The sequence below is a fragment of the Aotus nancymaae genome, unplaced genomic scaffold (assembly GCF_030222135.1).
Source record: "Aotus nancymaae isolate 86718 unplaced genomic scaffold, 86718_ANA_hifiasm-v0.15.2.pri h1tg000040l, whole genome shotgun sequence".
In the NCBI taxonomy this organism is placed as follows: Eukaryota; Metazoa; Chordata; class Mammalia; order Primates; family Aotidae; genus Aotus; species Aotus nancymaae.
In genome coordinates this window covers 122,121,683-122,148,101 of record NW_026988454.1, presented here as the reverse complement: position 1 = coordinate 122,148,101, position 26,419 = coordinate 122,121,683, and the positions used below count along the sequence as shown (strand labels likewise).

Genomic DNA, 26,419 nt, shown 5'->3' with positions numbered 1-26,419 from the left:
TATTCTGGAGGCTGAGGCAGGAGAATTGCTTAAATTCGCGGGGTGGAGGTTGTAGTGAGCCGAGATCGCGCTGCTGTACTCCAGCCTTGGTGACAGAGCAAGACTCCATCTCAAAAAAAAAAAAAAAAAAAAGGAGACTGAGGATTAATTGGCTTCCTACATACACAGTACTTGGAACAGTGACTGACATATAGAAAGTCTTCGTGTAGATTATTATTAGTGACTCTGCCAGGTATGTTTGAAGTAGATTATCTCACTTAATTCTCACATCAACTCAGTGAGGTAAAAAGCATCATGGATGCTCAGTTTCCTTTTATGTGACATGGGAGAAAAATTACATCCCTCCATCTTCCCACAGTCTCACCAAATGGCAGGGCTGGGACCGTCGGCCAGCTAGGCCTGGTTGACCCCAAAGGCAGTGCACCACGGGAGAAACATAATGAAACATGCTTTTGAGAAGTTTTCCCTGGCATGTGAAGGATATCTCCAGTGGGCAGAAGTCCCAGGAGTCTAGACTAGAGATGATAGGCTCTTGGCCAGAGTGGTGGGAAAATTAAATTTGTGAATGATTATGCAAGGTGGGCACATCAGGGTGACATGGTGAATGTCAGCATGTAGGGAATATTAGGAACAGACTTACCTCTCTCTGGCTGCAGACCTCAGTTATATCTCCTCAAAGAGCTTCAAGTCCTTCTGGCAGACGCTGGAAGCTGGGGGTGGAGTGGGCAGTGTTTGGGAAGGAGAGAGAGAGACAGAGAGAGAGAAAGCCTGAGCTTAGTTGGCTGTCTCATGGGAAAGTCTTCCCAGTGTGGAGCAGCCACCTCTCTCGCTCCAGCCCTTTTCTTCTCACCCCGGCCTCACCAATATTAGAGAAGGTTGGGAAGCTTTACCTCTGCAGGCTTCTGTGTCCTCTACCTCCACCCAGGTCCTAGCTGCAGAGGGAGGCCTCCCTGCAGATTAGACTCTGGCTGCATGCTGCTTCAGCCAGCTCCCTCCCTGCCTTCCCTGACTCCATTCCCTTCTCATCTTCTCTCTGCCTCCCACATCCCCCTTTCCAGAAGCCCGACTCCTCTCCCAGTCCCTTCCTCTACCCCACGTGTGCTTCTGTGAGCACACTCACGCTCACACACACACACACTCATACACGGCGGTTGTTTCTGCCATGAAAAGAATGCATCTGTGTTGGGGTTGGCCAGCTGCCTGTATCCCTTGCTGCTCCAAGCTTCCCAGCCGGCATTCCACAAGAGGGTCCCTGGCCTTCAGAAGGCCACAGGAATGTCCCCACCCCCTGACTCTGGCCTAGCCTCCCCTTTCTAGAGTTTAAGAAAATAACAGCGAGTGAAAGGTATGTTTCTCCCTCCAAGTCTTGCTGAGGGGGAGTCGTAGGGAGGAGGAGGAGGCATTAAACAAGGCTCTCTGGCTGTGCTCTAGGTTGAGGAAGGCAGAGAGATTCTATCCTGAGGGGCAGCAAAGCTCTGGATGAGGTGGGGATTCCTGGGAGGGGAGGGCTGGAAGGCCCTGTCAGAGTCGTGGCTGGCTGTGCTGTGGGCCATCAGTAGGGTGCTACAAGACAGCCAGGGCTTCTTTTTATTTTTTTCTGGCTTGGCTAACAGCTCCTTTATAGACCTCAGTGCAAGGGTCTTACACAGAGATGGGGCAAGGCCTCAATGGAGAGACCTTGGAATGTAAAACCCTGAACACGTCCCAGTTGTAAAGGATGGCAACACCTTCCCTGGGTCTAACCAAAGGGAAATTGTGGCAGAGTCTTGGTGGTCTCAGCAGTGTCACACAGATGCCAGGTCCCAAACTTTGGCATTTCTCTACTCTCTGGGAACCTGGGAACGTGGGAGGAAGACCCTTGGGAAAGAAAACCGCCATCTGAGATACAGAAATCCAGTCTGTGCTGTGGCTGTGAGGATCCCAAATACGTGTGGCTTTCATCTTCCAATGATGGCAGCCAAGGACAGGAGTGACTCTCAGGCACCCTGCCCTTTACGGGAAGTGGGCCTGTGTGAAGTACCCTGAGAATGCAGCTTTTGACTTTGCTTTTGGAAAAAGAAGTGTACCCCCTTTCCTACTGCCTACCCATCCCTTCAGTACCCCCAGTGATTTCTAGAACATGCTTACACGTGGCTCCATGCACAAGGAAGAGAAGAGGGGCTGTCTCTGGCCTCTATCCTGGAGCAAAGCATTCAAGAGAGTTTGGAGGCTGAGGGGAGCAAACGACTCCCTTCTGAAGGTCTGAAATCCTGGTTGTTGTAATACATGCAGTTGGGACATAAATAGGGTTAGGGAACCACGGGGCATCTCCATGACAGAGTTGGGCCAACCATGGGGTCTTCTCCCTACCCTGAATCTTAGGAGCGTGTCCCTGGCACCGTATGGAATGAGATTGATGACATGCAGGTGTTTCGGATTCTGGACCTAGAGGATTTTGAAAAAATGTTTTCAGCCTATCAAAGGCACCAGGTAAGACCCTATACCCTCTGGCCTCTTGGGTTTTGATTTCCATATACCATACCCTCAAACCCAACTTCAGCCTGTCCTCTCCCTTCCTTCTTCCCTTCCCTCCTTCCTTCCTTCCTCACATGTATACTGGTTTTATTCCTTATGGGGTGCCATGTGCTTGCTGAGGATGTAGGTATAAAGTAGAGGTGCACAAACCAGCCCAGTAGGGGGAAACGTCCTTGTATTATGGTTCACATTTACACACCAAGTATTGAAATGGTATTTGGTCCATTTCTCCCTTCCATTCTGGAGCACAGGAGGTAGAGTTGCAAGGCCTGACCACTGTGGACCCTTGTTCTCTTTGGTTCAGGATTCAGGGACCAGACTTAGAAGGCATAATAACTTTTCAAACCACTTTTCTACCACATTTTGTCTCGCAAAGCCTCTATGAGATTAAGCAGGGGATGTTGCCTTGCAAGGAAGGCAGAGGTGCTGTTCCACATCACTCAGGGGCTGAGGCTGGGCCTGGAAAGGTCTGGAGAGGCCCTGGACATTGCTCTCAAGGCTCTATGTGCAGGTGGCTGCCAACAAGTCTGGTCCTCCAGTCACAGAGAAAGTAGGGGGTGAGTTGGTGGCAGAACGCAGGGCGTTCCTCTGGTGGGAATCTCAAACTGTGCCGAGTACCTGTGGTGACTGCCAAAAGGGTTGATTCTCAGACCTCATTCTCAAATGAATGTGATTCAGGAGATGAGTTGGGGCCCAGGAATCTGCATGGTAACTAGCACTGCTGGAGGCCTTCCCTCTAGGTCCACTTGGGAATGAGCAGCTTAGAAGCCTCAGGGACTTGCTTTCTCTCTGGCCCGCCCCAGAGGGACTGTTCCCTCTCGAGGTTGGGCTACCGTCTTCTTTGTTTTCTCTACTTAGCCTAGGGCTTCAGTCTTGAGGGTTTCCCCCGGTGCCAATGAGTGGGTCCTGGCAGTGCCTGGCTGCTGTGGCCTGGCTCCCCACTGAGCTGGAGAGGGTGCCCTGGCTCCGTTTCTGCCCAGCCCTGACCTGTAGATGACCGAGGACACATGCAGCCACTCCTAGGGCACTGACCAAAGGGAAGGAGGTGGGATCATCTGGCCAGGTGATTGTTTATTTAATTTAAATATGGGTGCCCACAGCATCTGATTCTCTTCTCCTAATTCCAGGAGACATTTTTAACCCATGCCCATGTCAGCCCGGCAGCTAAGACTGCTGGAGCTGAAAGGAACTCTTATGAGCACTGGCTCCTGGGAGCCAATTCTCTCTGAGTGGGGCTGAGGACAGAGGATTGTGTAGCAGGCATACCAGGCTTGGTGATTACAGGCTGCCTCCTAGTTTGAGAGTCTTCCGGCAGGACAGGGCTCTGGCCCAGCCCACTCAGGCTCCAGGGCCTGGAGGTGAGGTTGGGATGGGACCAGTCAGCAAAGAGACAAACTGGGTCTGGGGCCTCCCAGCTTGGTGAGTTAAGAAGAGTTAAGACTGAAAGATCCCCTGTCCTGTCCCCCTCACCCCTCTGAGCCCACCCAGTCTAGTCCCCTGCCTCCCCTCACCCAGTGGGCTGCCCAGTCTCTGGGACTGAAATCCCAGCAGCAGGACTGGAGAGATCCCCAAGGCCGTCTTAACCTTGTTGCCTCCTCTCGCAGATGGCCGTGGGGCAGGGCAGGTCCTGGGAGCCATGGTCTTCTCTGTGCCCGTGTGGGTGTTGCGTTGGTAGCTTCCACTCTGTCAGTGTCAGGGAGAACAGAGGTGTGGGCTGTGCCTCTTCAGTTCCCCTTGCACAGCGAAGGACAGATGAGGGGCAAGGAGCAAATTCAACGACACTTGCTTTTCGCTGCATCAATAAACACAATTTTCTGGAGCTTCCAGACTGAGTTTGTGACTCCTCCGCTGTGTAGCAAGGTGAACTCATCCCCGGGTGCAGGAATGTCTTCTACCCTCTCTGCAGATTTTCAGCAGAGGAAAAGGAAGAACAGGCAGCAAAGCCTGCGGTGGGAGAACTCGGGGGTTTGGTCTGCCCTGACCAGGGAGTGGTGGTCCCACTGGGCAGATGGGCGGCGCTGCCTGATCTCTGCTTTGTTTGGCTTCTCTGTGAGTGCATGTATGCTAGAAGCAGCTCCTGTCTAGTGCTACTTACAGGCCTCTGTCTCCAACCGTGGGTCTCACTGGGATGAAGGGGACAGTGTAGATGCTGAGGTATCCCCATGTCTGTCATGCTATTTCTGGGTTCCCAAATGTCTTGGCTAATGTTGTGCATGTTTAATTCTCTGTTGGCTGTGGCTGCTGCCTAGGAGCTGATAACTAATCCTCCTCAGCAGGTGAGTTACTCTTGGGGCTCTGACCACTCCAACTTTGAACTGCTGTCCTGGGCTGCTGCTCTGTACTGGGCCTGACAGAGGGGACTCGTCCATTCCACCTTCTATCTTATTCCCCATTCACACAGGGTGGTATGGGAGAGGGTCCCCAAAGAGAAGGAAGAAATGTAGCAGAAGGAGGTAATCAAATAGACCCCTGGCAGCAGTGGAGGTCAGTGTCTCCTGGAATGAGAAGAAGGCTCCTAGGTCTATTGTCTGATCCACCAGGCCAAAGGAGAGCCTTTCCTGTAAGGACACATAGGGTAGACACCACACAGGTCTAGGGGCACAATTCACAAAGAGAACCATGTGAGATGGCCCCTGCAGTGGTGCAAGAGGGACCTGCCAGAGGAAGAACAGCACACTAGACAGCCTCCTACCTCACCACGGGCCCAAGAGAAGGAGTGGGGCGGGATCAGTGATTTCTCTGGAATCTGCCTGCTGGAACCTCAGAGGAGAGAGTTCTGCCTCAGTTTCCTTACCTGTGAACTTGTGGGTGCTCTCTACCCTGGGCACACTGGATGGTGCCTGAAGTCCCTAGGCATCAGCAACTGTTCCCTGTGGGGGTTTGCAACCAGCTTCTCAGCATAACCCTGAGGGAGGGCATCTGGGTTGGGCAGTGGGAGTGGGAATTGATTCTGTGGGAGACATGGTAGGTTATGTCACATTGCCCAAAGCCACAGGGATCAGTCACACCCTGACCCACTGGCACAGCCCCTTCCCTTGTTGCCCAGAATGGATAATTTCTAAAAAAAAAAAAAATTAGAGGGGCTCCTCAGTGTCCTTCCCCAACCCCTTGGGGCCTATGGAAAAGTTCCAGATACCTTGTCTTAAAGGTAGCTGTTAGCCACCCTCCTCTCTCTCCTGTCTTTTCCTTCCCCCTTCCCCTCACGCCAGGAGCATTCCTGGATTGGTAGGAGGTGGCTCTTCGGGGGTGGGCAAGAGGAGGATTGGGGAGCACATACCTCAACTGTCCACTTGTTGGTTACAGAAAGAGCTGGGCTCCACTGAGGACATCTACCTGGCTTCTCGAAAGGTCAAAGAGCTGTCGGTCATTGACGGCCGGAGGGCCCAGAACTGCATCATTCTTCTTTCCAAGTATGTGCAAAAGAAGGTGGTTGAGTTGAATGCCTGGGGGACAAAGGGAATGGAGGAACGGAGTCATGGCGGTTTTGGGCCCCTCCCTCTCTGCTGTCCCCTGGGAGGGGGCGGGCATTGATCTGGAGCTGTCTCCTGGGAACCTGCCTTGAGCAGCAGTTTGGGGCTCTGCACGCAGGGAACTGCCCAGTCACGAGGCTCTTGCGCAGCCCGGTCAGCGTCTGGCGGCCAAGTTGCTCTAAGCCCACGGAGGGCCTCGCTTGGCTCACTCCACGGAGCAGCATGATCTCAGCCTCTAAGCATTTCCCGTGGCTGCAGAACAAACAGGGCAGTATCTGTGCTAACAGCACAGCTTCTGTGCAGGAGCCTCCTGCCTGAGCCAGGGTCAGAGGGCACCACCTCCCATACTAGTCTTAGTGCTGCCACAGCCGCCTCTGAGACATCCTCACCCCCTTTCCTCTCACAAGCCCCCAGGCCTCAGTTTCCCCCACTTGATGGTGGAAAGAGTTCTGAATCCCCAGGGTTCCTAATGGGTGTGTGTGTGGAGGGGATAGGGAAGGGCTATGAGGGGGTGTGTGGGGAGTGTGGCTTCTCCCTCTCCCAGGCAGCGAGAGTGATTGGGACAGCTGTATGGGAGCTGAGGTGCTGTCAGAAGACAGAGCGATTCTGAGTTCTGAGAATGAAGGCAGCAGGAAATTGCCCTCTTAGTGGCTTGCCAGTAATCCTGTCCTCCTGTGGAGATACTGTGCATTTTTTAGGCATGAGGAGGAGGAGAAGGATCAGGAACTCTTTGCCCTGTCCCTTTGGTCTACCTTGAAGACATCTCTTTTACTCCCAAATGCCCCTATCAGCTTTGATGGAGTCTAAAGAGACTAGAGACCCTCACATCTCTATTTAGACACTAAAATGCTCGTTATCAAGTTTATGGACTGAATCATATTAGTCTAGTCTAAGAAGGCTTTGTAGAGGAGTTGAGTGGGGAGTACTATTAAATGTATTCCCAAGTTTGTGTTAGGGAATGAGGGAAGGCGGAGGTGGTACCTTTTGGAGAAGGACGTTGAGGGCTGTCCTGGATGGAGGGGCCAGACCAGGCTGCTCAGGGGGTGGGGTTTTGTCTTAGGTTGAAGCTTTCTAACGAGGAGATCCGGCAGGCCATCTTGAAGATGGATGAGCAGGAGGACCTCGCTAAGGACATGCTGGAGCAGGTGAGGACCCTCATGGGAAGGAAGGGGAGCTGAACCCAGGTGGCAGCCATGCCCCTTCCTGAAAGCCTCCAGAGAGGCTGTGACTCTTGGGTCAAGGAGAAATCAGGCTGAAAGAGTTGGGGAGAAGGTTTATAGAAACCTGCCTTGGTCACCCTTTCTCGGGGAAAGCTGGAAAGGCTGCGTCGTCTCAAGGGTTTGTTCCCGGATGGCTCCCAAGGCAAATCTTCCCCAAATCTCTTCCCTCTCAGTTTTTTGGATCCTTTGAGAAACCTAGAAAACACACAAACACACACAAGCATCATCAACTGGACTTCATTACAATTAAGAACCTCTGTTCATCAAAGGGCACGGTTACTGAGTGAAAAGAGAAGACAAACCTTAGAAGAAGATATTTGCTATACATGCATATAACAAAGATCATACTCAGTTCAAAGAACTCTACAAATCAATGAGAAAATGATGAAGAAATCAACTTAAAAATGAGCAAAAGATTTAAGCAGGTGCTTCATGAAAGAGGATTTCCAAATAGCCAATAAGCATATGAAAAGGTGTTTAATACTATTAGTTATCAGAGAAATACAGTTAACCATAGTAAGGGGGCACCACACAGCCACCAGAGCGCTAAAATTAAAAAGACTGACAATGCTGTGTGCTGCCAAGGATGTGAAGCAATTGAAATTCTCAATTGGCACAATTATTTTGGAAAACTTGGCAGTGCACAGTATAGCTAAATATATACCCGCCCTATTGCCTAGTAATCCCACTCTCAGGTATAGCTCCAGGGAAACAGGTACAAATGCTGACTAAAAGAAATATACAAGGCTGGGCACACCGGCTCATGTCTGTTATCCCAGCACTTTGGGAGGCCGAGGCGGGCAGATCACCTGAGGTTGGGAGTTCAAGACCAGCCTGGCCAACATGGTGAAACCCTGCTTCTACTAAAAGTACAAAATTAGCTGGGCATGTAGCATGCCTGTAATCCCAGCTACTTGGGAGGCTGAGGCAGGAAAATCACTTGAACCTGGGAGTGGAGGTTGTGGTGAGCCAAGATCGCACCACTGCACTCCAGCCTGGGCAATGAGCAAAACTCTGTCTTGAAAGAAAGAAGTATACAAGAATATAGCTGACCCTCAATAATTTGGGGAGCTAGAGGCATTGACCCCCCCCACATAGTCAAAAACGCACATATAACTTTTAACTTCCCAATAACTTAGCTACTAATTGCCTACTGTTGAATAGAATCCTTACTGATAACATAAACAGCCAGCCAATTAACACATTTTTTATGTTGTACGTATTATCTGCTGTATTATTACAACAAAGTAAGCTAGAGAAAGGAAAACATATTGAGGAAATAAATAGAAGGTCAGGCATGGTGACTCGCGCCTATAATGCCAGCACTTTGGGAAGCTGAGATGAGCAGATTACTTGAGGTCAGGAATTTAAGACCAGGCTGGCCAGCATGGTGAGACCCTGTCTCTACTAAAAAATACAAAAATTTGCCAGGTGTGATGGTGCTTGCTCATAGTCCCAGCTACTCGGGTGGCTGAGGCAGGAGAATCACTTGAACCCAGGAGGTGGAGGTTGCAGTGAGCTGAGATCACACCACTGCACTCCAGCCTGGGCAACAGAATGAGTGAGACTCTGTTAAAAAAAAAAAAAAATCATTAGAAGGAGAAAATATATATACTGTTCATTGAGGGGAGTTAGATCATCATAGACGTCTTCAGTCTTCATCCTTATTGCCTTCATGCTGAGGAGGAGGAAGAGGAGTGGCTGGTCTTGCTGTCTCAGGGATGGCAGAGGCGGAAGAAAATCCCCCACATACAAGTGGTCCTACACAGTTCAACCCTGTGTTATTCAGGGGCCAACTCTATTATTACAGCAACTTTATAAAACCCCCAAACTGAACAGCCCAACTGTCCAACAATAGGAAAGTGAATAATCAGATTGTGGTATATTCATACAGTAGACTCCTACTCAGCAATAAATAAACTACCGTGATATGGATGAACCTGAGGCATTGTGTTGGGGAGGAGAAGCCAGACATAAAAGAGAGCATACAGCATGAGTTCAAGGACAGGCAAATCTGGCTAAGGTCCCAGAATTCAGTTGAGAACCTATATTCACTTGAATGGCTGGCTGAAGTGAGGCAAAATAACTTTCTTGGGAGATGGAAAAGTTCTGTATCTTAATCTGAATGATGATTCAATGGATGGAGATTTGACAAAAATCACTGAACTGCACATTAAAATGGGTGCATTTTATTTTATGTAAATTATACCTCAAGTTGGTTTGAAAGGAAAGAAAAATCACTGAGCTGTACATTGAGGAATAGTGTACTTTAGGCCAGACATGGTGGCTCCTACCTATAATCCTAGCATTTTTGGAGGCTGAAGTGAGAGGATCACTTGAGCTCAGGAGCTGAAGATCAGCCTGGGCTACATAGTTAGATCCTGTCTTTACCAAAAAAAAAAAAAAAGAAAGAAAGAAAAAAAAATTAACCCACTATGTGCTGCACGCCTGTAGCCTCAGCTACTGAGGAGCTGAGGTGGGAGGATTGCTTGAGCCCAGGAGGTCTAGGCTACAGTGAGCTAGGATCATACCACTGCATTCTAGCATGGGTGACAGAGCGAGACCACATCTTAAAAAAAAAAAAAAAAAAGGAATACTGTACATCAGTTACATCTCAATTTCAAAAACAAAAGAAAAGTTCAGAGCTGGCTGCTCTGTCATCCCCTTCAGGCAGATGAAACAAATCTGTCCACATGAGGGTGCCTCTCTCTTTCAAGGCACCCTCCCCATCTTGAGCCAAGTCAGTGCAGCTTCTCACAACCTGTACCCTGTGTCTGCTGTTCACCAGCTGCTTGTGTGACTTGCACCTGCTCTTTGCAGCTCCTCAAGTTCATCCCAGAGAAGAGTGACATTGACCTCCTGGAGGAGCACAAGCATGAGATTGAGCGGATGGCCCGCGCTGACCGCTTCCTCTACGAAATGAGCAGGTTGGGGCCATGGGCATGGCGGGGGGCTGGGATTGGGGCAGGTGGGATTCCGGCAGGCGGGGCTGGGATTGGGGCGGGTGGGATTCCAGCAGGCGGGGCTGGGATTGGGGCAGGTGGGATTCCGGCATATGGGGCTGGGATTGGGGCAGGTAGGGTTCTGCCAAGGGGAAGGGGACAAAGGTGGGCAGGCTCTATAGGAGGCTGGAGCTGGCTCCTGGAGCTGGGGCTGGCTGGGGTGAGGGTGAAATACCTCAAGATATGGCTCACCTTGTCCACAGGATTGACCACTACCAGCAGCGACTGCAAGCCCTGTTCTTTAAGAAGAAATTCCAGGAGCGGCTGGCAGAGGCAAAGCCCAAAGTAGAAGGTAGGGCTGAGGGTTGCAGGAGGCCTAGAGTGCAGAGGCATCTGAGAAGGGCAGGGTAGGTGGGAGCCACTGAACAGGGGCAGAGGGAAACCGCTTTCTTATTCTCAACCTGAAAGCAAAAGCAAAAGCAAATGGTCAAAGACAAAATGCAAAATGATTATGAAAATATGCACTTGCTTATATTAACACATGCGCCAACTTTGTGACATGTTGCTAATGCCTCAGCGTGCAAGCTCTTTAAGTACTCCCCAGGGATTGCCTGTGATGATGGCAGAGGAGGGAGGGGCATGGAGTTGTTGGGAGAGGCAGGAGATCAGGATGGTGGGCAGACATGGGCAGACATGGGGACCCAGGAGGCAACAAGCAGGAGAGGCTGGGAGGCTCATGTGTGGGGAAGACAGGGTCAGCAGAGTGGAGGAAGAGAGGCTGTTTCCTCTAATGATTGTTTCTTTTGCTGTGCAGAAGCTCTTACGTTTAATTAGAGCCCATTTGTCTATTTTGGCTTTTGTTGCCATTGCTTTTGGTGTTTTAGTCATGAACGCCTTGCCTATACCTATGGCCAACAAACATGAAAAAATGCTCATCATCACTGGTCATTAGAGAAATGCAAATCAAAACTACATTGAGATACCGTCTCACATCAGTTAGAATGGCGATCATTAAAATATCTGGAGACAACAGCTGCTGGAGAATATGTGGAGAAACAGGAATACTTTTACACTGTTGGTGGGAGTGTAAATTAGTACAAGCATTGTGGAAGACAGTGTGGTGATTCCTCAAGGAGCTAGAAATAGAAATACCATTTGACCCAGCAATCCCATTACTGGGTATACACCCAAAGGATTATAAATCATTCTATTATAAAGACACATGCACACGTGTTCATTGTGGCACTGTTTACAATAGCAAAGACCTGGAACCAACCCAAATGCCTATCAAGGATAGACTGGATAAAGAACATGTGGCACATATACACCATGGAATACTATGCAGCCATAAAAAACGATGAGTTCATGTCCTTTGCAGGGACAAGGATGAATCTGGAAACCATCATTCTCAGCAAACTGACACAAGAACAGAAAACCAAACACTGCATGTTCTCATTCATAGGCGGGTGCTGAACGATGAGAACACATGGACACAGGGAGGGAAACATCACACACTGGGGTCTGTTGTGGGGTGGGGAGATTGAGGAGGGATAACATTGGCAGAAATATCTAACGTAGGTGACAGGGGGATGGATGCAGCAAACCACCATGGCAATGTGTATATCTATGAACAATCCTGCAAGATCTGCACATGTATCCCAGAACTTAAAGTATAATTTTATATATATATTTTTAAAAGCCTGTTTCCAGGATGTTGAGGTTACCAGTCTGGGGGCAGAACAGAGCATGGGCACCCCCTGCTGGACACCAGGGCCAGTCAGTACTTCTCGATATGCCCAGTCCAGAGAGTAGTCCTTCCTGAAATTCATTGAGATGCTTCAGGGAGAGTCTGTTGATAGGGTGGAGCATGCAGAGCTAAGGCATACGTTTTTCGTAATCAGACCTTGTTCCCCCCACCACACACAGGGAAAGGGATCTGCAGGTGGTAAGCATAATCAGTCGAGAGAGAAGGAAAGAGCAGCAGTGACTTCATCTATGAGGTGTGGCCATCTCTCCTTCCCTGGTGATGGGTGAATCCTTATCTTCATCACAACTTTCTTATATCCTGCTGCAGACTGCCTTTGGAGCATGCAGCACAAATAAGGGGTTCAGCCCAAGACATGTGCACAAAACTCTGTGTGTGTCTTGGGTCAGTGGAACAAATGTGAGCAATCGCCATTTGGAGATTTGAAACTGGAGTAGCTTAGCCACCAGAAAGGCTTAATCTCAGTTTCCTGCTCCCAGGAGCCTAAGCTCTCCCTAAGAATTAGTCAGTAGATACTCAGGAAAGAGACTCCCTTTGATATCAAGCTAAGCTGAGTAAGATGTGTTTGGGATAGCAAAATCTGCTGGGGAAAGCTTCTCTTCTATAGTTCCGCTCTGTAATAATTGTTTGTATAGCAATGGCTGCTGTCCTTGTATAGACCAGATATAGGTCTCTTTCCTCTAAGAGCTAGATAGGAAAAGCATGCCTGAAGTTGTGTATTATAGAATCAGATCATTGTGTGTGACTGTGGGTGGAGAAAAGAGGATTGTGCAAAGATGGGATTCCTATTCTTCCTTCCAGTTCTCCCAGGAAGTATTCCTGGAAGAGCTAAGATTTAGCCTATCCCAGCTAGGTGATGAGCTATTGACACCTGCCCTCCCACCCCCAGCAGGGGCTCTGAGTCCATTTGCCAAAAGCTAGTTCACCAAATTTGACAAATTTGCCAGTTACTCTATGAATATATTCATGAACTTATTATTCTTGAATATATTCTTGTGAATATATTTATCGCTGAATATACCACATTTACCGATTCTTATAAATACATTCACCGAATATAGTCAAGATGAATATGGTTGCAAATGTAATGTTCTTATGAATATATTCATGAATACATTATTCTTGCAAATATATCTAAAATGTCAGAACTGCATTTGGGAGTTTTCCCATTTACACTGATTTCCTTTGAACTCGTGTCATTTTCTGTTTTGCCAACATTTTAGCATTTTTAGGAGGATTCCTTTGCAGATTTTCCAAATAGCATATAAACCTTAGAAAAAACATCCCAACCAATCCAAGTATTTTTTTTTAACTTTTGAAATATAACATGCATATAGAAAAGTACGCAAATCATAAGAGTCCTACTTGAGGAATTTAAAAAGTGAACCACATGTATAATCAACACCCAGGTCAAGATATACAGCTTCCAAACCCCCAGAGCCTTCTTCACGTCCTTCTCCCAAACTTTACCCCCTCCCCCTTGTCTCTAAAGTTCAAACCTATCTTGACTTCTAGATTAGTTTCATCAGTTTTGAACTTTATTTTTTTGAGACAGGGTCCTGCCCTGTCACCCAGGCTGGAGTGCAGTGGTGTGATCTTGGCTCACTGTAAACTCTGCCTACTGAGCTCAAGGTACCCTCCCACCTCAGCCTCCCAAGTAGCTGGCACTACAGGCCCATGCCACCAGCCTGGCTAAGTTTTGTACTTTTGTAGAGATAGAGCTTCACCATGTTGCCCAGAGCTGGTCTTGAACTCCTGGTCTCAAATGATCTGCTCACCTTGGCCTCCCAAAGTGCTGGGATTGTAGGCATGAGCCACCGTGCCTGGCCTGTTTTGAACTTTATAGGAATGGAATAATAGAGTATGAATAATTTAATTTTATGCCGCCGACTTTTGCTCAACATTATGGTTGTGACTTGTCCCTAATGTTACATGTAGCAGTGGGTTATTCATTTTCAGTTCGGCATTTTCTTCCATTATATGAATATACTGTAACTTACCCATTCTATTTCTAATTTAAAAAAAAACACAAAACTAGAAATAACAGAAATACCCATCAAAAATAATGTGGCTTTTCGGTTATAGAGTATGTACATGTTCAACTTAAAAGCTACTGACAAACCTTACTATTCATTTTTACAACTTTTTTTTTTTTTGAGATGGAGTCTCACTCTTGCCCAGGTTGCAGTGCAGTGGCATGATCTCGGCTCACTGCAACCTCCGTATCCTGGGTTCAAGCAATTCTCCTGTCTCAGCCTCCCACGTAGCTGGGATTACAGGCATGTGCCACCACACCCAGCTAAGTTTTGTAATTTTAGTAGAGATAGGGTTTCGCCATGTTGGCCAGGCTTGTCTCAAACTCCTGATCTCAGATGATCCGCCAGCCTTGGCCTCCCAAAGTGCTGGTAGAGCTTCTTTTCAACAGTTACTTATTTCTAACTTTGTTAGAAGCTTTCTACAAACTTCTAGCCAAGTGGTTTTCATTTTATCTTCCTAGCAGCATCTTAAAGAATGTTCAGTTTAGCATAAGCCAAAGATCACAGGGTAATCTGGTCTTTTTGTTGCCACACTGAATATTCAAAAAGCATATTCTATAACTAGTAGACAAAAATCTTAGTATAGGATTTGTGTCTTCCTTCTGTGCATCCACCACAAAGGCATCAAGCTGAGGAAGGGCCAGAGAATACACAGCAGGATGAATTACTGAAGTTTGGGTTACTGTTAGCTTAGTTTGTATTTCTAGCAAAGGTATCATTTAAAGCATTGGGAGGAAATGGTTAAGATGGCCAAAGGTGGGAAAAATCTTAAAAATGATATTCAATAGGATGTCAAGTAGCTTAGTTCATCAAATCTTAGACACTGTCAACTGAAAAGCATGCCATCATTTCATAGAACAAAAATAATAGATTATAATTGAGGACATTTAATTGATAGATTTTCTTTCCAAAATACCAATAGAATATAGCATTTCAGGACAGGTAGAAGCAATCCCATAATAGGTAAAATGCTGAAGTGCTAGGTATTGAGAAGTAACAGTGTCATATTCATGAGTATATTCAAAGAAAGAATAACTGATTGTTTTTTCTTTTTTTTGAGATAGAGTCTCATACTGTTGCCCAGGCTGGAGTGCAGTGATGCAATCTCGGCTCACTGCACCCTTAACCTCCTGGGTTCAAGTGATTCTTCTGCTTGGGCTTCCCAAGCAGCTGGGATTACAGGCATGTGCACCATGACCAGCTAATTGTTGTATTTTTAGTGGAGACGGGGTTTCACCATGTTGGCCAGGGTGATCTCGAACACCTGACCTCAAGTTATCTGCCTGCCTTAGCCTCCCAAATTGCTGGGATTACAGGTGGGAGCCATCGCATCTGGCCTTTTTAATCTTTAAATACATGTGAGAAAACGTCTTCTGAAATTATATTCTTGGGAAGAGCTGGCATGTCCTACAAATGGGGTGTCTGCTTCCCCTGGAGGTGGGCAAATGTGGGGATGTCAAATAGATGGGTCTGCTGAGGAGTGGGTATAATCTCTGCCTCACGTAGAGTTGAAGACTTTTGACAGCCCGTTTTCTGAACTTTGTGGTGGCATCTTCCTGGGGTGCAAGGGGACCCACTGCCCTGCGTGGCCTATGCATGGCTCTGACCGGTGCCTCCTCTCCCAGCCATCCTGTTGGCCTCCCGGGAGCTGGTCCGCAGCAGGCGTCTAAGGCAGATGCTAGAGGTCATCCTAGCCATAGGCAACTTCATGAACAAAGGGCAGCGTGGGGGCGCCTACGGGTTCCGGGTGGCCAGCCTCAACAAGATTGCCGACACCAAGTCCAGCATTGACAGGTGAGGACCTCCCCTCCCGGTCAATTCCTTGACCTCTATCTCACCCTACCCTGGCCTCTCCCATTAGGACGGGAACATCCTAACACTCATCACCCCTTTCTCTTAACTCCCCAGCCTAGTTTCCGCCTGACCCTTATGCCCAGTTTCCTCTGTCACCCTTAACCCGACTTTTGTTCACAGAAACATCTCTCTGCTCCATTACCTGATCATGATCCTGGAGAAGCATTTTCCCGATATCCTGAACATGCCTTCAGAGCTGCAGCATCTACCAGAAGCCGCCAAAGTCAAGTGAGACTTCCTTCTCCCCGTAGTGACCCTCACTCTGTTCTTACTTTCCTCTTTTGGGGCCTACTCTGGGCTTGTTGATGGCTGATGTGAGACCTCGGTTCTTATCTTCTCAGTTTAAAAGAATTTAGACAGACACACAGCAAAGGGGGTATAGCATAGAACAATGTATTGCAAAAGAAAAAGAATGTCTTGTAAGTTAGGTGCAGATACACCCTGAGAGAGAGAGAGGATTCAGGGAGGGCTGCTTATAAGGATGAGGGCTGCAATAGGGAGACTCCCATTATGGGAGACTTATATGATTATTCATAAGGAGGTGGGAAGAGATATTAGGAAGCAGGTTCTGGGTGGTCCTCGGGGTGTGCAGTAGCTGTACCTGCTTCTTCATACATCACATGTCCCATTAGCATCTTAAATCTCCACCCCGGGGTGTGTTTTTTGCTATCATATTTACCATTATATAATGGGCAAAGGATCAGTGTGAAGACAGGCAAAATCAACACACACATGCTTTCTGAAGGGGAAGTCCCTACTGAAGATAGCTTTGCTTGAATGAGTGCAATTACAATGTGAATGCTGAGGTTTATTGTGTTGACTGTATGGTCACCACCAGTTACTGTGCCCCGAGAACATGGTCACTTCCTTGACTACCCATCCTGCCTCAGGCTGACTAGAAGTGGGCCATGTCTCAGGGTCTGCTTCTGGGAGAACCAAACAAAGACAATTTGCTCTTAAATCCTTATTTCAGAGATGATTCCAGAAAATACCAGTGGAAGAATGGGGAAATGAGCCAGAGATAGAATGCCAGTAACAAACATTATTCAGCCAGTTACCACTTGCAGGCAATTGGTGCTTAACCCCATGAGGAATTCAGGGAGGCAGTGTGGATACTTACATCAGTTTTCCCACCCAAAGGGCAAGGTTGCTGGGGCAATCAGACAGCACCTCCTGTCAGTAATGAGCTGAAGGGCTCTGCAGGGGCAGGAAATAACTCTCTGGCCATAGGTACAGGTGGAAGGAGCTTGGCCTCAAAAAGACTGTGCCCGCAGTTGGAAGAGTTGGGATCGTGCCCTACAAGGATGGTCCAAGGAAATGTGGGTGGGGCATCAACAGCATGCACTAGGCAGGAAATCAGACCTCAACATCTAGGCTGATAGATGCCGTCTGCAGAACTAGAAACATAATGGTAAATGGCTCACAGGTATCCAATGCTGTTACTTGCAGGATCACATAAAGAGTTTATAAGCATTACCTGGTAGTAATCAAGATAAATAGATCTAAGCCAGAGGCCACAGGTTGGAAACCTTCTGATATTGCAGCATGACATTTCTGATCTAGAAAGATCTATAGAATGCAGTATGGATGCACAGACAGAGGCATGAAGGGGAGGGGCTTTGTCAGGGCCAACATCAGTGGTTACAGCAAGGCTGGAACCCAGGCGCACTGACTCCCAGGCCACTGTGCTTGGCTCTGCCCTCTCCCTGAACCAGCCTCAGCACCTCAAGGCTGAAGCAGATGGTCCTCATTCCCCTCCCTCTGTGTCTCCTCACAGCCTAGCAGAGCTGGAGAAGGAGGTGGGCAACCTCAGGAAGGGCCTGAGAGCGGTGGAGGTGGTGAGTACCTTGTCAACGCCTACCTGGGTGAGGGCTGCCGTCAGAAAACCACTGTTCATGCTGCCTGTTACTGCACCTCAAGCTGCTAGACAGGAGCATAGAACAACAGCTACAGTGGGAACAGCCTCTAGCACAGGGTCAGCCCTCCAGAAGGAGGACTGGATGACTAGGGCTTACATTTGAGCCTTTTAAAGGGGTCACTTGAGATTATACCCATGTTACTGTCCAACTTGTGTCTATTCGGCAGCGGAGTAGAATGAACCATACATCTGACCCATGCCTACGCTGGATTCGAGTGCATGGGAAAGAAAATCCTCATCCCTTGGCTGCCAACTAGGGGCAGGAAGCACACAATGTATCAGTGAGACCCATGTCCCCAGAAGGTTCTTCCTTATGTCTCTCTGCCTCTTTCCTGGGCCAGCAGAGGACTCAGGTCTCTTGTTCCCACCATTCCTGTTCTGACAGCTTCTCAGCTAATACTATCTCTGGCCCTAGGCTTCAGAAAACACCAGTAGAGCAGTGGGGAAGTGAGCCAGACTGGCCCAGTATGGGGCTGTCTCTAAGTGTTATCCTTCACACCTAGGAACAAGAGATCCTTCTCACCTTCTCTGTGGAGAGAGGCAGTGGGTAAGGGGAGAATGGACTTTAGAGACTGAGAAAGAATGTTTTGTCGCCACGATGGTGGGGGAAGATGATTTCCAAATTTACAATTGTAGAGTCCCGTTAAGTGCTGCTCAAAGTGTGGCCCATGGACCAGCAGCCTCTGAATCAGCTGGGAGCTTTAGAAAAATCTCTTTAATTTGTGCATGAGTCACCTGGAGTCTTGTAAAAATGAGCCTTGTTAAAATGCAGCTTCTGATCCTGTGGGTCTGACAGTCTGTATTTCTCAATTTCTCAGGTGACGCTGCTAGCCCCAGGTCACATGTTGGGTCTCAGCACTCTAGAGAAAGAAAGATGGCAGGGTGGGCTGGCTGCTAATGCCTATAGTCTTTGCCATTCTTAGAACTCTGAGATGCAGGGTGTTGCCTCTTTCAAAGGGCTCAATGTGAGTGACAAGAAGGATGGGAGATGTGGTGACCCCTGTTCCCCGGACTCTCATCTTGGCACCAGCCTAAGCAGCACTTTACTCTCCCTCCTCAGGAGCTGGAGTATCAGAGGCGCCAGGTGCGGGAGCCCAATGACAAGTTTGTCCCTGTGATGAGCGACTTCATCACGGTGTCCAGCTTCAGCTTCTCAGAGCTGGAGGACCAGTTAAATGAGGCCAGGGACAAGGTAAGGGTGCCCCAACCCGCACTGCTTGCCAACCCAGCCTTATCTAAACAAGCTTCTTCACCCATTCCTACCACAGACAGCCCAGGAGGGACAAAACCAGAGTTACAGAGCTTTGAGGGAAAACTATCTCCTCACTCTTAACAAGACCAACAATGGAAACCATATACTGCAAATCTGGTGGTGCGTTTATCAGCTATCAGGCACCATGTTAAGTGTTTTAAAGATGTGTCACCACCTACTTTATGGGTTTTGTTAGAAGGTTATTTCCCACTTGGCACATATGAACAGTGAAATCAGAGAGGTTAAGTAACTTGCCCAGCTCTAAATGGTAGAACTGGGTTAGAATCCTGACACCGCAGCCTAGCAGTGGACATGATTGCTATGCCTCTACTGCTTCTCACACTAACATGCCCAGAGACCTCATGCATGCGGGTTGTATTAAAACATGGATTCTCATTTAGGAAGCCTGAGATTCTGCATTTCTAATAGGCTTCCAGGAGGTGAACCTGCTGCTGGTCCATGAAGCACACTTTGAGTAGCAAGATCTTTCTTAGCAGATACAGAGTGGGCTGAATTAGCAATGGTAGCTCTAAGTGCCTGGCATATAGAAGTATAGCCACTAACTCATCTAACCCCCCAATACTACCATGATGCAGATTCTATTACTCCCATTTTATAGAAGAAGCAGCTGAGGCACAGAGGGGTTGTTATTAACCTGATAACTAGAGGATCTCTGAAGTTCTGAGCTCTGCCATGTGCTTTCCCGACCTCACGAAGGGCTTCCCAAGGTCTATACCCCTGATCTTAGGCCTACCCCTTACAGGCCTAGGGCTGGCTCTGAGGTGGACTGTGAGTAAGCCCAACTCTTTACCTGCGCAGGTTGTTAGCCTCAAGCCTCTCCTTAGCCTTGTTTCCTGGCCCCTTCCAGCCCTGCCCCCTGTGCCAACAGTCCACAATCTTGCACTGGGTTCTGTGGCTGGAACCCAGCTAACCTCAGGGGCTGTGCCCAGCATGCTCCAGGCACTTTCCAGCAACCCTGTTCTCTCTCCCTTGACAGTTCGCCAAGGCCTTGATGCACTTCGGGGAGCATGACAGCAAGATGCAGCCGGACGAATTCTTTGGCATCTTTGACACCTTCTTGCAGGCCTTCTCAGAGGCCCGGCAGGACCTAGAGGCCATGAGGCGGAGGAAGGAGGAGGAGGAGCGGCGGGCGCGCATGGAAGCCATGGTGAGGGGCGTGCTGGGCCTGGAACTGAGGGGAGACAGGGGTGCGTGGGAGGAGGGCAGGGACTGGGCATCAGCCCCAGGAGAGAAAAACTTCTTCCTAGCCTGAGGGAAGAGAACAGTGTGAGGCGGGGAAGCCTGTATGTCCTAGGCAGGAGGAGAGTGGGGCCAACAGATACAGGTTGGCAGCACGGCCTGGGAGTTAGCTCAGGGCTGAGGGGCTGCCCTGATCTCAGACCCTTGCTCTAAGAGGGTTTCTGCCTCCGGCACCCCACCCGCAGCTGAAGGAGCAGAGGGACCGTGAGCGGTGGCAGCGGCAGCGGAAGGTCCTGGCTGCAGGCAGCTCACTGGAGGAGGGAGGCGAGTTCGATGACCTGGTGTCGGCCCTGCGCTCCGGGGAGGTCTTTGACAAGGACTTATGCAAGCTCAAGCGCAGCCGCAAGCGATCAGGGAGCCAGGCCCTGGAAGTCACCCGGGAGCGGGCAATAAACCGGCTCCATTACTGACCTGGGGAACTGGCCACACAGGAGGCCGGTAGACAGGGCCGGGTGAGAATGGGGATGAGCGGAGGTGGTGGTGATACTTCAACCATTTGGTGCTTGGTTTAGAACCCTAGGCTGGGTCCTGGGGTGGGGGGCTGTGTGTGGCCAGACCAGGCGTCTCCCCACACTTACCTTAAGGGGCTCTTCTCATCTCCCCTTCACATGATTCCTTCTGCGTCCTGGCCCCAGGGCTTATTCTGAGGCTGGCTTGGAACATCCCTGGAGGGCCTCCAACCAGGTATCCCCAGGCTGAGAGGGCCCTGCTCCCCATCCCCTACCATGGGCACCCATGTGCTGGCACAGAACAGTTCCAGATCCACACTGGAGAGGTCCACAGCCTTGTCCAGATTTCCTGTGCAGCAGGGGGAATGATGATGAGGGGGCCCTGAGAGGAAATCCAGACTCCTCTCTCTCAACCGGAGGCTCAACAGAACATCGACCTGGGGGCAAACTTTCCTCTTGAAGGCAAACAGAGGTGGTATTATATATGCTAGTTAGATCAGCTCTGGTAGGTTCCAGAGAACAGTGTCGGAAGGCTGATGCAGGGACCAAAGCCCTCAGGACAGAGTAGCAGTATCTGTTTCCCATGTCACAAGTCCTCTGGCCTCTCTCTGCATGTCTTAAGTCTCTCTCCCTTCCTTTCCTCCCCTCACCTCCATCCGTCTACTAATCCACAGTCCTAGAAGACTCACCTTTGGGCTTCCACAGTTATGGCTCACTACCAGGTGCTTGATGAATCTGGTAAGGGAGGGGCTCAAGAAAGACCTCATTCATCACCACACCTCATGCCTTGGGCATATCCCATGTCCTCACCTCCTGGACACCTGGCCATTGTTGTGAAGCCAGACAGTGACCTCAAATGTTAACCTGGAGTCCCCTATGGCCCCTCGGCAGAGGGCAGCACTTGAATGCTTAGCTCCATCCCACAGCTCTCTGTCTACTTCATATAAATAGTTCAGGCCCTCCCACCCTCTTCTCTAACATCAGCCTCAAGGCAGAAGCCACAGTGGCCTCTGTCCAGCCTGCAGGCAGCCACTTAGAACCATGTGTCCACTGGTGCTGGAGAGTTGGTTCCTGAGGTCTCTGAGGGCCAGAGCTGCACTTTGGGTTAAGCTGCTGTCTCTAAGGGTATCCCCTCCTCTGAGGCCTTCGGATGAGGGAAACTAAGGAGATGGTGATGGAGGAGGAAGGCTGACATCCTCTGGGGAGCACATGCCTGAAGGGGCCAAGGAGGAAACCTGGGGTCGGGGGCACATCCCCACCTCTTGTGCCCAGGTTGGTTCTTCAGCCTTACAAGGGGCTCCTTCTGGTCTTCCCATCGACTCCTACCTTCCATTTTGTCCATGTTGTGCTGGCCTTGGTAAATGGGATGGCCGTATCTAGACAAAATTCCTTTCTTCTAAAACTCCATGAAGGCTCTTATTTTCAGTACCGTGCTCCAAGTTGACCTTTCATCCTCTGTGAGACTGGTCCTGCTTTGAACTCTACCATCAACCAGCTCTTGGCTCTTCTGCCCTTCCCTGTGTTTCTCACTTTCCAACCTAATCACCGGCTCAGGGTTATTGCCAGTGGAGACTGGTGAGCTGGGCCCATTCTCAGCTGCCTCTACTTCTGCCTTTCACCTGCATCAGATTCCTGGGGCTGGGACCGTAGTCGCTGCGGGGGAAGAAACCCAGGGTTGATGAGCCCAGCATGTGTGTTGGTTTGAGGGGGTGGGCGGCACGTGTGTTCTGGTGGGAGGGATCTGAGCAAGTGCAAGCCTGGCTGACACAGGTGTGAAGAGGCCATCCTGGAACCCAGGTGAGGGCAAAGATGAAGGCTTCCGGGCAGAGCAGCTGCAGAGAGTTTGGCTCTACCCATCTGCACCCCCTGAGCTTCCACTGCAAGACGGGCATTGGGATGATAGGAGGTGGTGGGTGAGGCCTCTAAAGGTCCTCTCCCAAACTGGCCAGGCTGATGTTAACCTAACCCCCCATGGGGCAAGGGGCAGGGAAGAGGGGAGGGCTCCACAAGTGCGTCTGGCCTTCCCACCCACCGTGGAAGACTGGATACGCACCTCCAAAGACAAGGACTACGGAAGCTGTTCAAGACACATTTGATCTTCAGAAAAGCCAAATTTTGTTTAACTGCTGACAGAGGGCACAGATACATTGTTCCAGAGCCCAGCCTTCGCACTCTAAAAGATATTTTTTTATTTATTATTTTCTAGATCTGGCCAGTGGCTCTGGTTTTAGATGCCATTGTAGCCTGGTCTCCAACAGTGCCTTGCACCACAGACTCATACTCAACTCAGTAAGAAGGGGCTGGTGCCCAATGCGGGTGGCTGAGCTGATCCTTAATATGTTAAATGTTTTCGCCTCTTAATGTTTCTTGGTCTTGCTTTCTTCATGTCCTCCCCACCACTCCTGCCACCTTTAAGTAAGTTTCTCCAGCTGTCTAATTTCCTGGCCAATGTAAAATTCATCATCAACCTAATGTAACCTTCTCAGCAGCAGCATTTCTGCCCTGTGATGGAAATAAAGTGTTTAGGGCAGTGGGAGGAGAAAATTCTCCAGGTGAATGGGGAAGGGTCTGTTCCAGCCTCTCCCCACACCATTCCCCGTTTCCACCAACTGGGGAGCTGTCACCATCTCCCCCAACCTCTACCACGGATGCCTTCACACCAAGGCTATTCTCACCAGCTGCCTCCGATGACAAATGAGGCTAAATGGACAAAGTCTGCAGTGTCCTTTTTCACTTGCACCTTTTTTATAAGAATATATTGTAATACTAAAAAAATATTAAATTCATACCATCCTTACCCATTCTGCCTTTAAACTTGTGCCTCCTATGAGGGGATTTGGGGTGGGCTGGGAGTGGTGTCCTGGAGCCAGCTTGTACCAGCTCTGCGAGAACCAATTGTTCACATTTTCAGGAATTTTGCAAGCCATTTGACATTACATTGGTAGCTTGAAATTATTCCACATGGGAGTATTTATAATCACAGAAATGGTCTTTTCCAGAGAGCTGATTGTTAAACATTTGCCAGCACACCTTGGCAGAAGGCAGAGGGGAGGTAGGCAGGAGGCACCACTGAGGATAGACCCAAAGACGTCTAACCAACTTAGAGAGCCCAGCAGGCCAGAACAGTGTTTGGGGATGTGAAAACCAGGAGCCTCTAATTGTTCTCTCTGATCTCCAATAGGAGGTGATGCAAGCAATGAGCTTTGAACACCCCTGGCCACCACCTGAAAAAGGTTTCCCTTAGATGATGGTGCATTTCTATGCCTCCCACTTCACATTCTCCCACAGTGGGGCTATACAGAGAATATGCCCCTTAGGCCTTTGCAGGGCCTAAAGGGCATATAATTCTTCCCCTTCTTCCCCCAGGGCAATGTGTCTTGGGATAGGGTTAATAGGTACAACCTTCCCTGTGAAAAGGCAGCAGCCCGGTGCCCTACCCACACAGAGTCTTCATTCTTGCATCTGCAAAGTTGGCATCATAGCTTTATTTGTGCGCTGTGAGGGTGAAGGCAATCTATCGTCGTCTTCTTTCCCTGATATGCTCCAGAATCAAGAGGGGTAGGTGAAACAGCCATGAGCAGGGCCAGGTGTGGGCTGCGTGGTCCCTCAGGAGTCCTTAGGGCTGTGACCCACGTGTGCATATCCTGTTTCAGAGGAGGGGTTCTGAGGAAAGGGGCTAGCAAGACTGGGCAGCGGTTAAGCTGAAAGCCTGCAAGTTTGAAGGGACACAGACTTGGGCAGAAGGAGAGATGAAGTCAGGTCAGGACAGGGCTGCGGCTTCACAGGCTGAGGGAGGCAGAGCTGCTGGGGAGACGCTGGGATGCATTACTCAGCCAAGCTTGTGCTTTGCTCTCCTCAAAGTGGGCTCCTCTGCTTAATGAGCCCTTAATCTCTCCCCAGGAGGGCAGGAGAAGAGAAAACCCAAAATGAGAAGGAAACGTTCTGGGCTGGACTGTCTGAAACTGGTGGTCTGCAATAGTCCAGAAAGAACATGATTTCTCAGTTATCTAGCATTGCTGGCTGCAGTCCCGCTCCCATGACCTTAGTGTCTGTCCTGGAAGGCTTGAGGGCCTGCTGGTATCTTCCCTACAGAAAGGAAGCTCCATCGATCATTAGAGATCATCTAGCAGCAGGCCTAGTAGTAGAGCAGGCTCTCTTCGGGTTTACTGCTCAAGGTAAACAGTGACTGTGATTAAAGGAACCTGACATCTTTTCCTCAGCCCAAATTGCATCCCATCTTCAGGCCTGGCTGGGCCATGGGTGAGAACGGCAGGAAGGAGCTAAGCCCGATGGAAGTCCCCACGCTGGCCACCAGTCTTGCTAATGAGCTTGATCTCCTCCAACACGATGTCCCTGCTGACAGCCTTGCACATGTCGTACAGGGTGAGGGCGGCCACTGCAGCAGAGGTCAGGGCCTCCATCTCCACCCCGGTGGGGCCCCGAGCCCGGCAAGATGCCCGGATCTCCACGGCATGGCGTGTGCTGTCCAGCTCCAGCTGTACCTGGATGTGGCTCAGGGCCACGTGGTGGCACAGAGGGATCAGCTGGCTGGTCAGCTTGGCTGCCTGGACTCCAGCCAGCTGGGCCACCACCAGGGCATCTCCTTTCTTGAGCTGGTTCTGCTGGACAAGCTTGAAGGCTACAGGCCCCAGGAGGACCACGGCTGAGGCCACAGCCACCCGTTCTGTGTCTGGCTTCCTGCCCACATCTACCATTGCTGCCCGTCCTTCCGAGTCCACATGAGTTAGTTGTTCTGAGGTTAGCTGGGGTCCTGAGGGGGCAGCAGAAGCCCAGGAACCTGGGCTAAGGCACTTTGAGTTGGTATCTGAGTCTGCATGGGAAGTGTAGTGTCTCTGAAAGGAGCCAGACCCCAGCTGCTGCTGGGCTAGAGGAGGGGTCTGGGGGACCCTGTATCCTTTCCATAAAGTGGCCATCTGGCTGGAGAAACTCATTCTGGATCTTAGAGCCTCAACATGGAGGGCATCCCAGGAGGAAATGCTTGGATTGGCTGGTGGGGAATCATGGGACATCAAAAATAACTCTGCAAGTCAAGAAGAAAGAGAAGAATGACTTAAGTCCAAAAGGCAATGATTTTTCCCACCTGTACTCCCCAACCCTCTCCCTATCCCATCACAAGTTCTCTTTCACAGCAAGGGGAAAGAGGAATGAAGAACAAAAGCTTAGCGAGAAGAGACAAAACAGAAGATCCACGGATAGATGGCATCCAGAGTCCAGGTTCACAGCCCTTCTCACCCAGTGACGGACAGGGTAATAGCCCTCCCAGAGACTGCTGTGCTAGGGTGGCGCAGGGTGACTCCGGGCCCCCTCCTCATGAAAACCTTCTCATTTCCCAAGTTCTCTCAAGCAACAGCAAGCTGAGGCCTGGATCACGTGACCTCTGAATGTCCCTTCAATTTTCTTAAACCTAGAGCTAGGTCTTGCCCTAAATTACCAATTACACTTATTTTCATCTTCACATTCTCCATGAAGAGTTAATATAACCATTTAGTTTACAGACAAGATAATAAGAGGAATACTTGATCTACTTAAATGTTTTTCAGGTCCCCTCAAGCACATCAAAAGTGCACACAAACTGATGGCCTGATTCAGATGGTGCAGATGGCGCAGAGGGGGCCTGGGGAATGGTGCAGGCTCTTGTTACTCAAACGGTGGTTGGCTCATGGACCAGCAGCACCAGCATCACCTGAGAACTCACAAGAGATGCAGAATCCCACCCTA

At 49.6% G+C, this 26,419-nt stretch overlaps 2 protein-coding genes across 12 annotated transcripts in view; one reads left to right on the top strand and one right to left on the bottom strand.

The window, feature by feature from the left end:
- The window catches only part of DAAM2 (dishevelled associated activator of morphogenesis 2), a 115,331-nt gene extending 91,854 nt beyond the window's left edge, over positions 1–23,477 (top strand). For 5 of the 6 annotated variants that reach the window (XM_064361074.1, XM_064361076.1, XM_064361073.1 and 2 more), the window contains exons 15-26: positions 2,362–2,469; positions 4,764–4,790; positions 5,818–5,924; positions 7,045–7,129; positions 10,025–10,131; positions 10,410–10,498; positions 15,573–15,741; positions 15,922–16,029; positions 17,579–17,639; positions 18,780–18,911; positions 19,969–20,139; positions 20,417–23,477. In XM_064361074.1, the coding sequence (XP_064217144.1) occupies positions 2,362–2,469; positions 4,764–4,790; positions 5,818–5,924; positions 7,045–7,129; positions 10,025–10,131; positions 10,410–10,498; positions 15,573–15,741; positions 15,922–16,029; positions 17,579–17,639; positions 18,780–18,911; positions 19,969–20,139; positions 20,417–20,641 (1,389 nt within the window). In that variant the 3' untranslated portion in view covers positions 20,642–23,477. The remainder of the gene's footprint in view (positions 1–2,361; positions 2,470–4,763; positions 4,791–5,817; positions 5,925–7,044; positions 7,130–10,024; positions 10,132–10,409; positions 10,499–15,572; positions 15,742–15,921; positions 16,030–17,578; positions 17,640–18,779; positions 18,912–19,968; positions 20,140–20,416) is intronic. The other variant, XM_064361078.1, reaches the window with a different exon arrangement.
- Positions 23,478–24,143: 666 nt separating this feature from the next.
- MOCS1 (molybdenum cofactor synthesis 1) overlaps positions 24,144–26,419 on the bottom strand; it is a 33,942-nt gene continuing 31,666 nt past the window's right edge. For all 6 annotated transcript variants that reach the window (XM_012464365.3, XM_012464359.2, XM_012464360.2 and 3 more), the window contains one exon: positions 24,144–25,721. Coding sequence is in view for 5 of the 6 variants with exons in the window: in XM_012464359.2 (XP_012319782.2) it covers positions 24,961–25,721 (761 nt within the window). In the remaining variant the exon portion in view is untranslated. The remainder of the gene's footprint in view (positions 25,722–26,419) is intronic.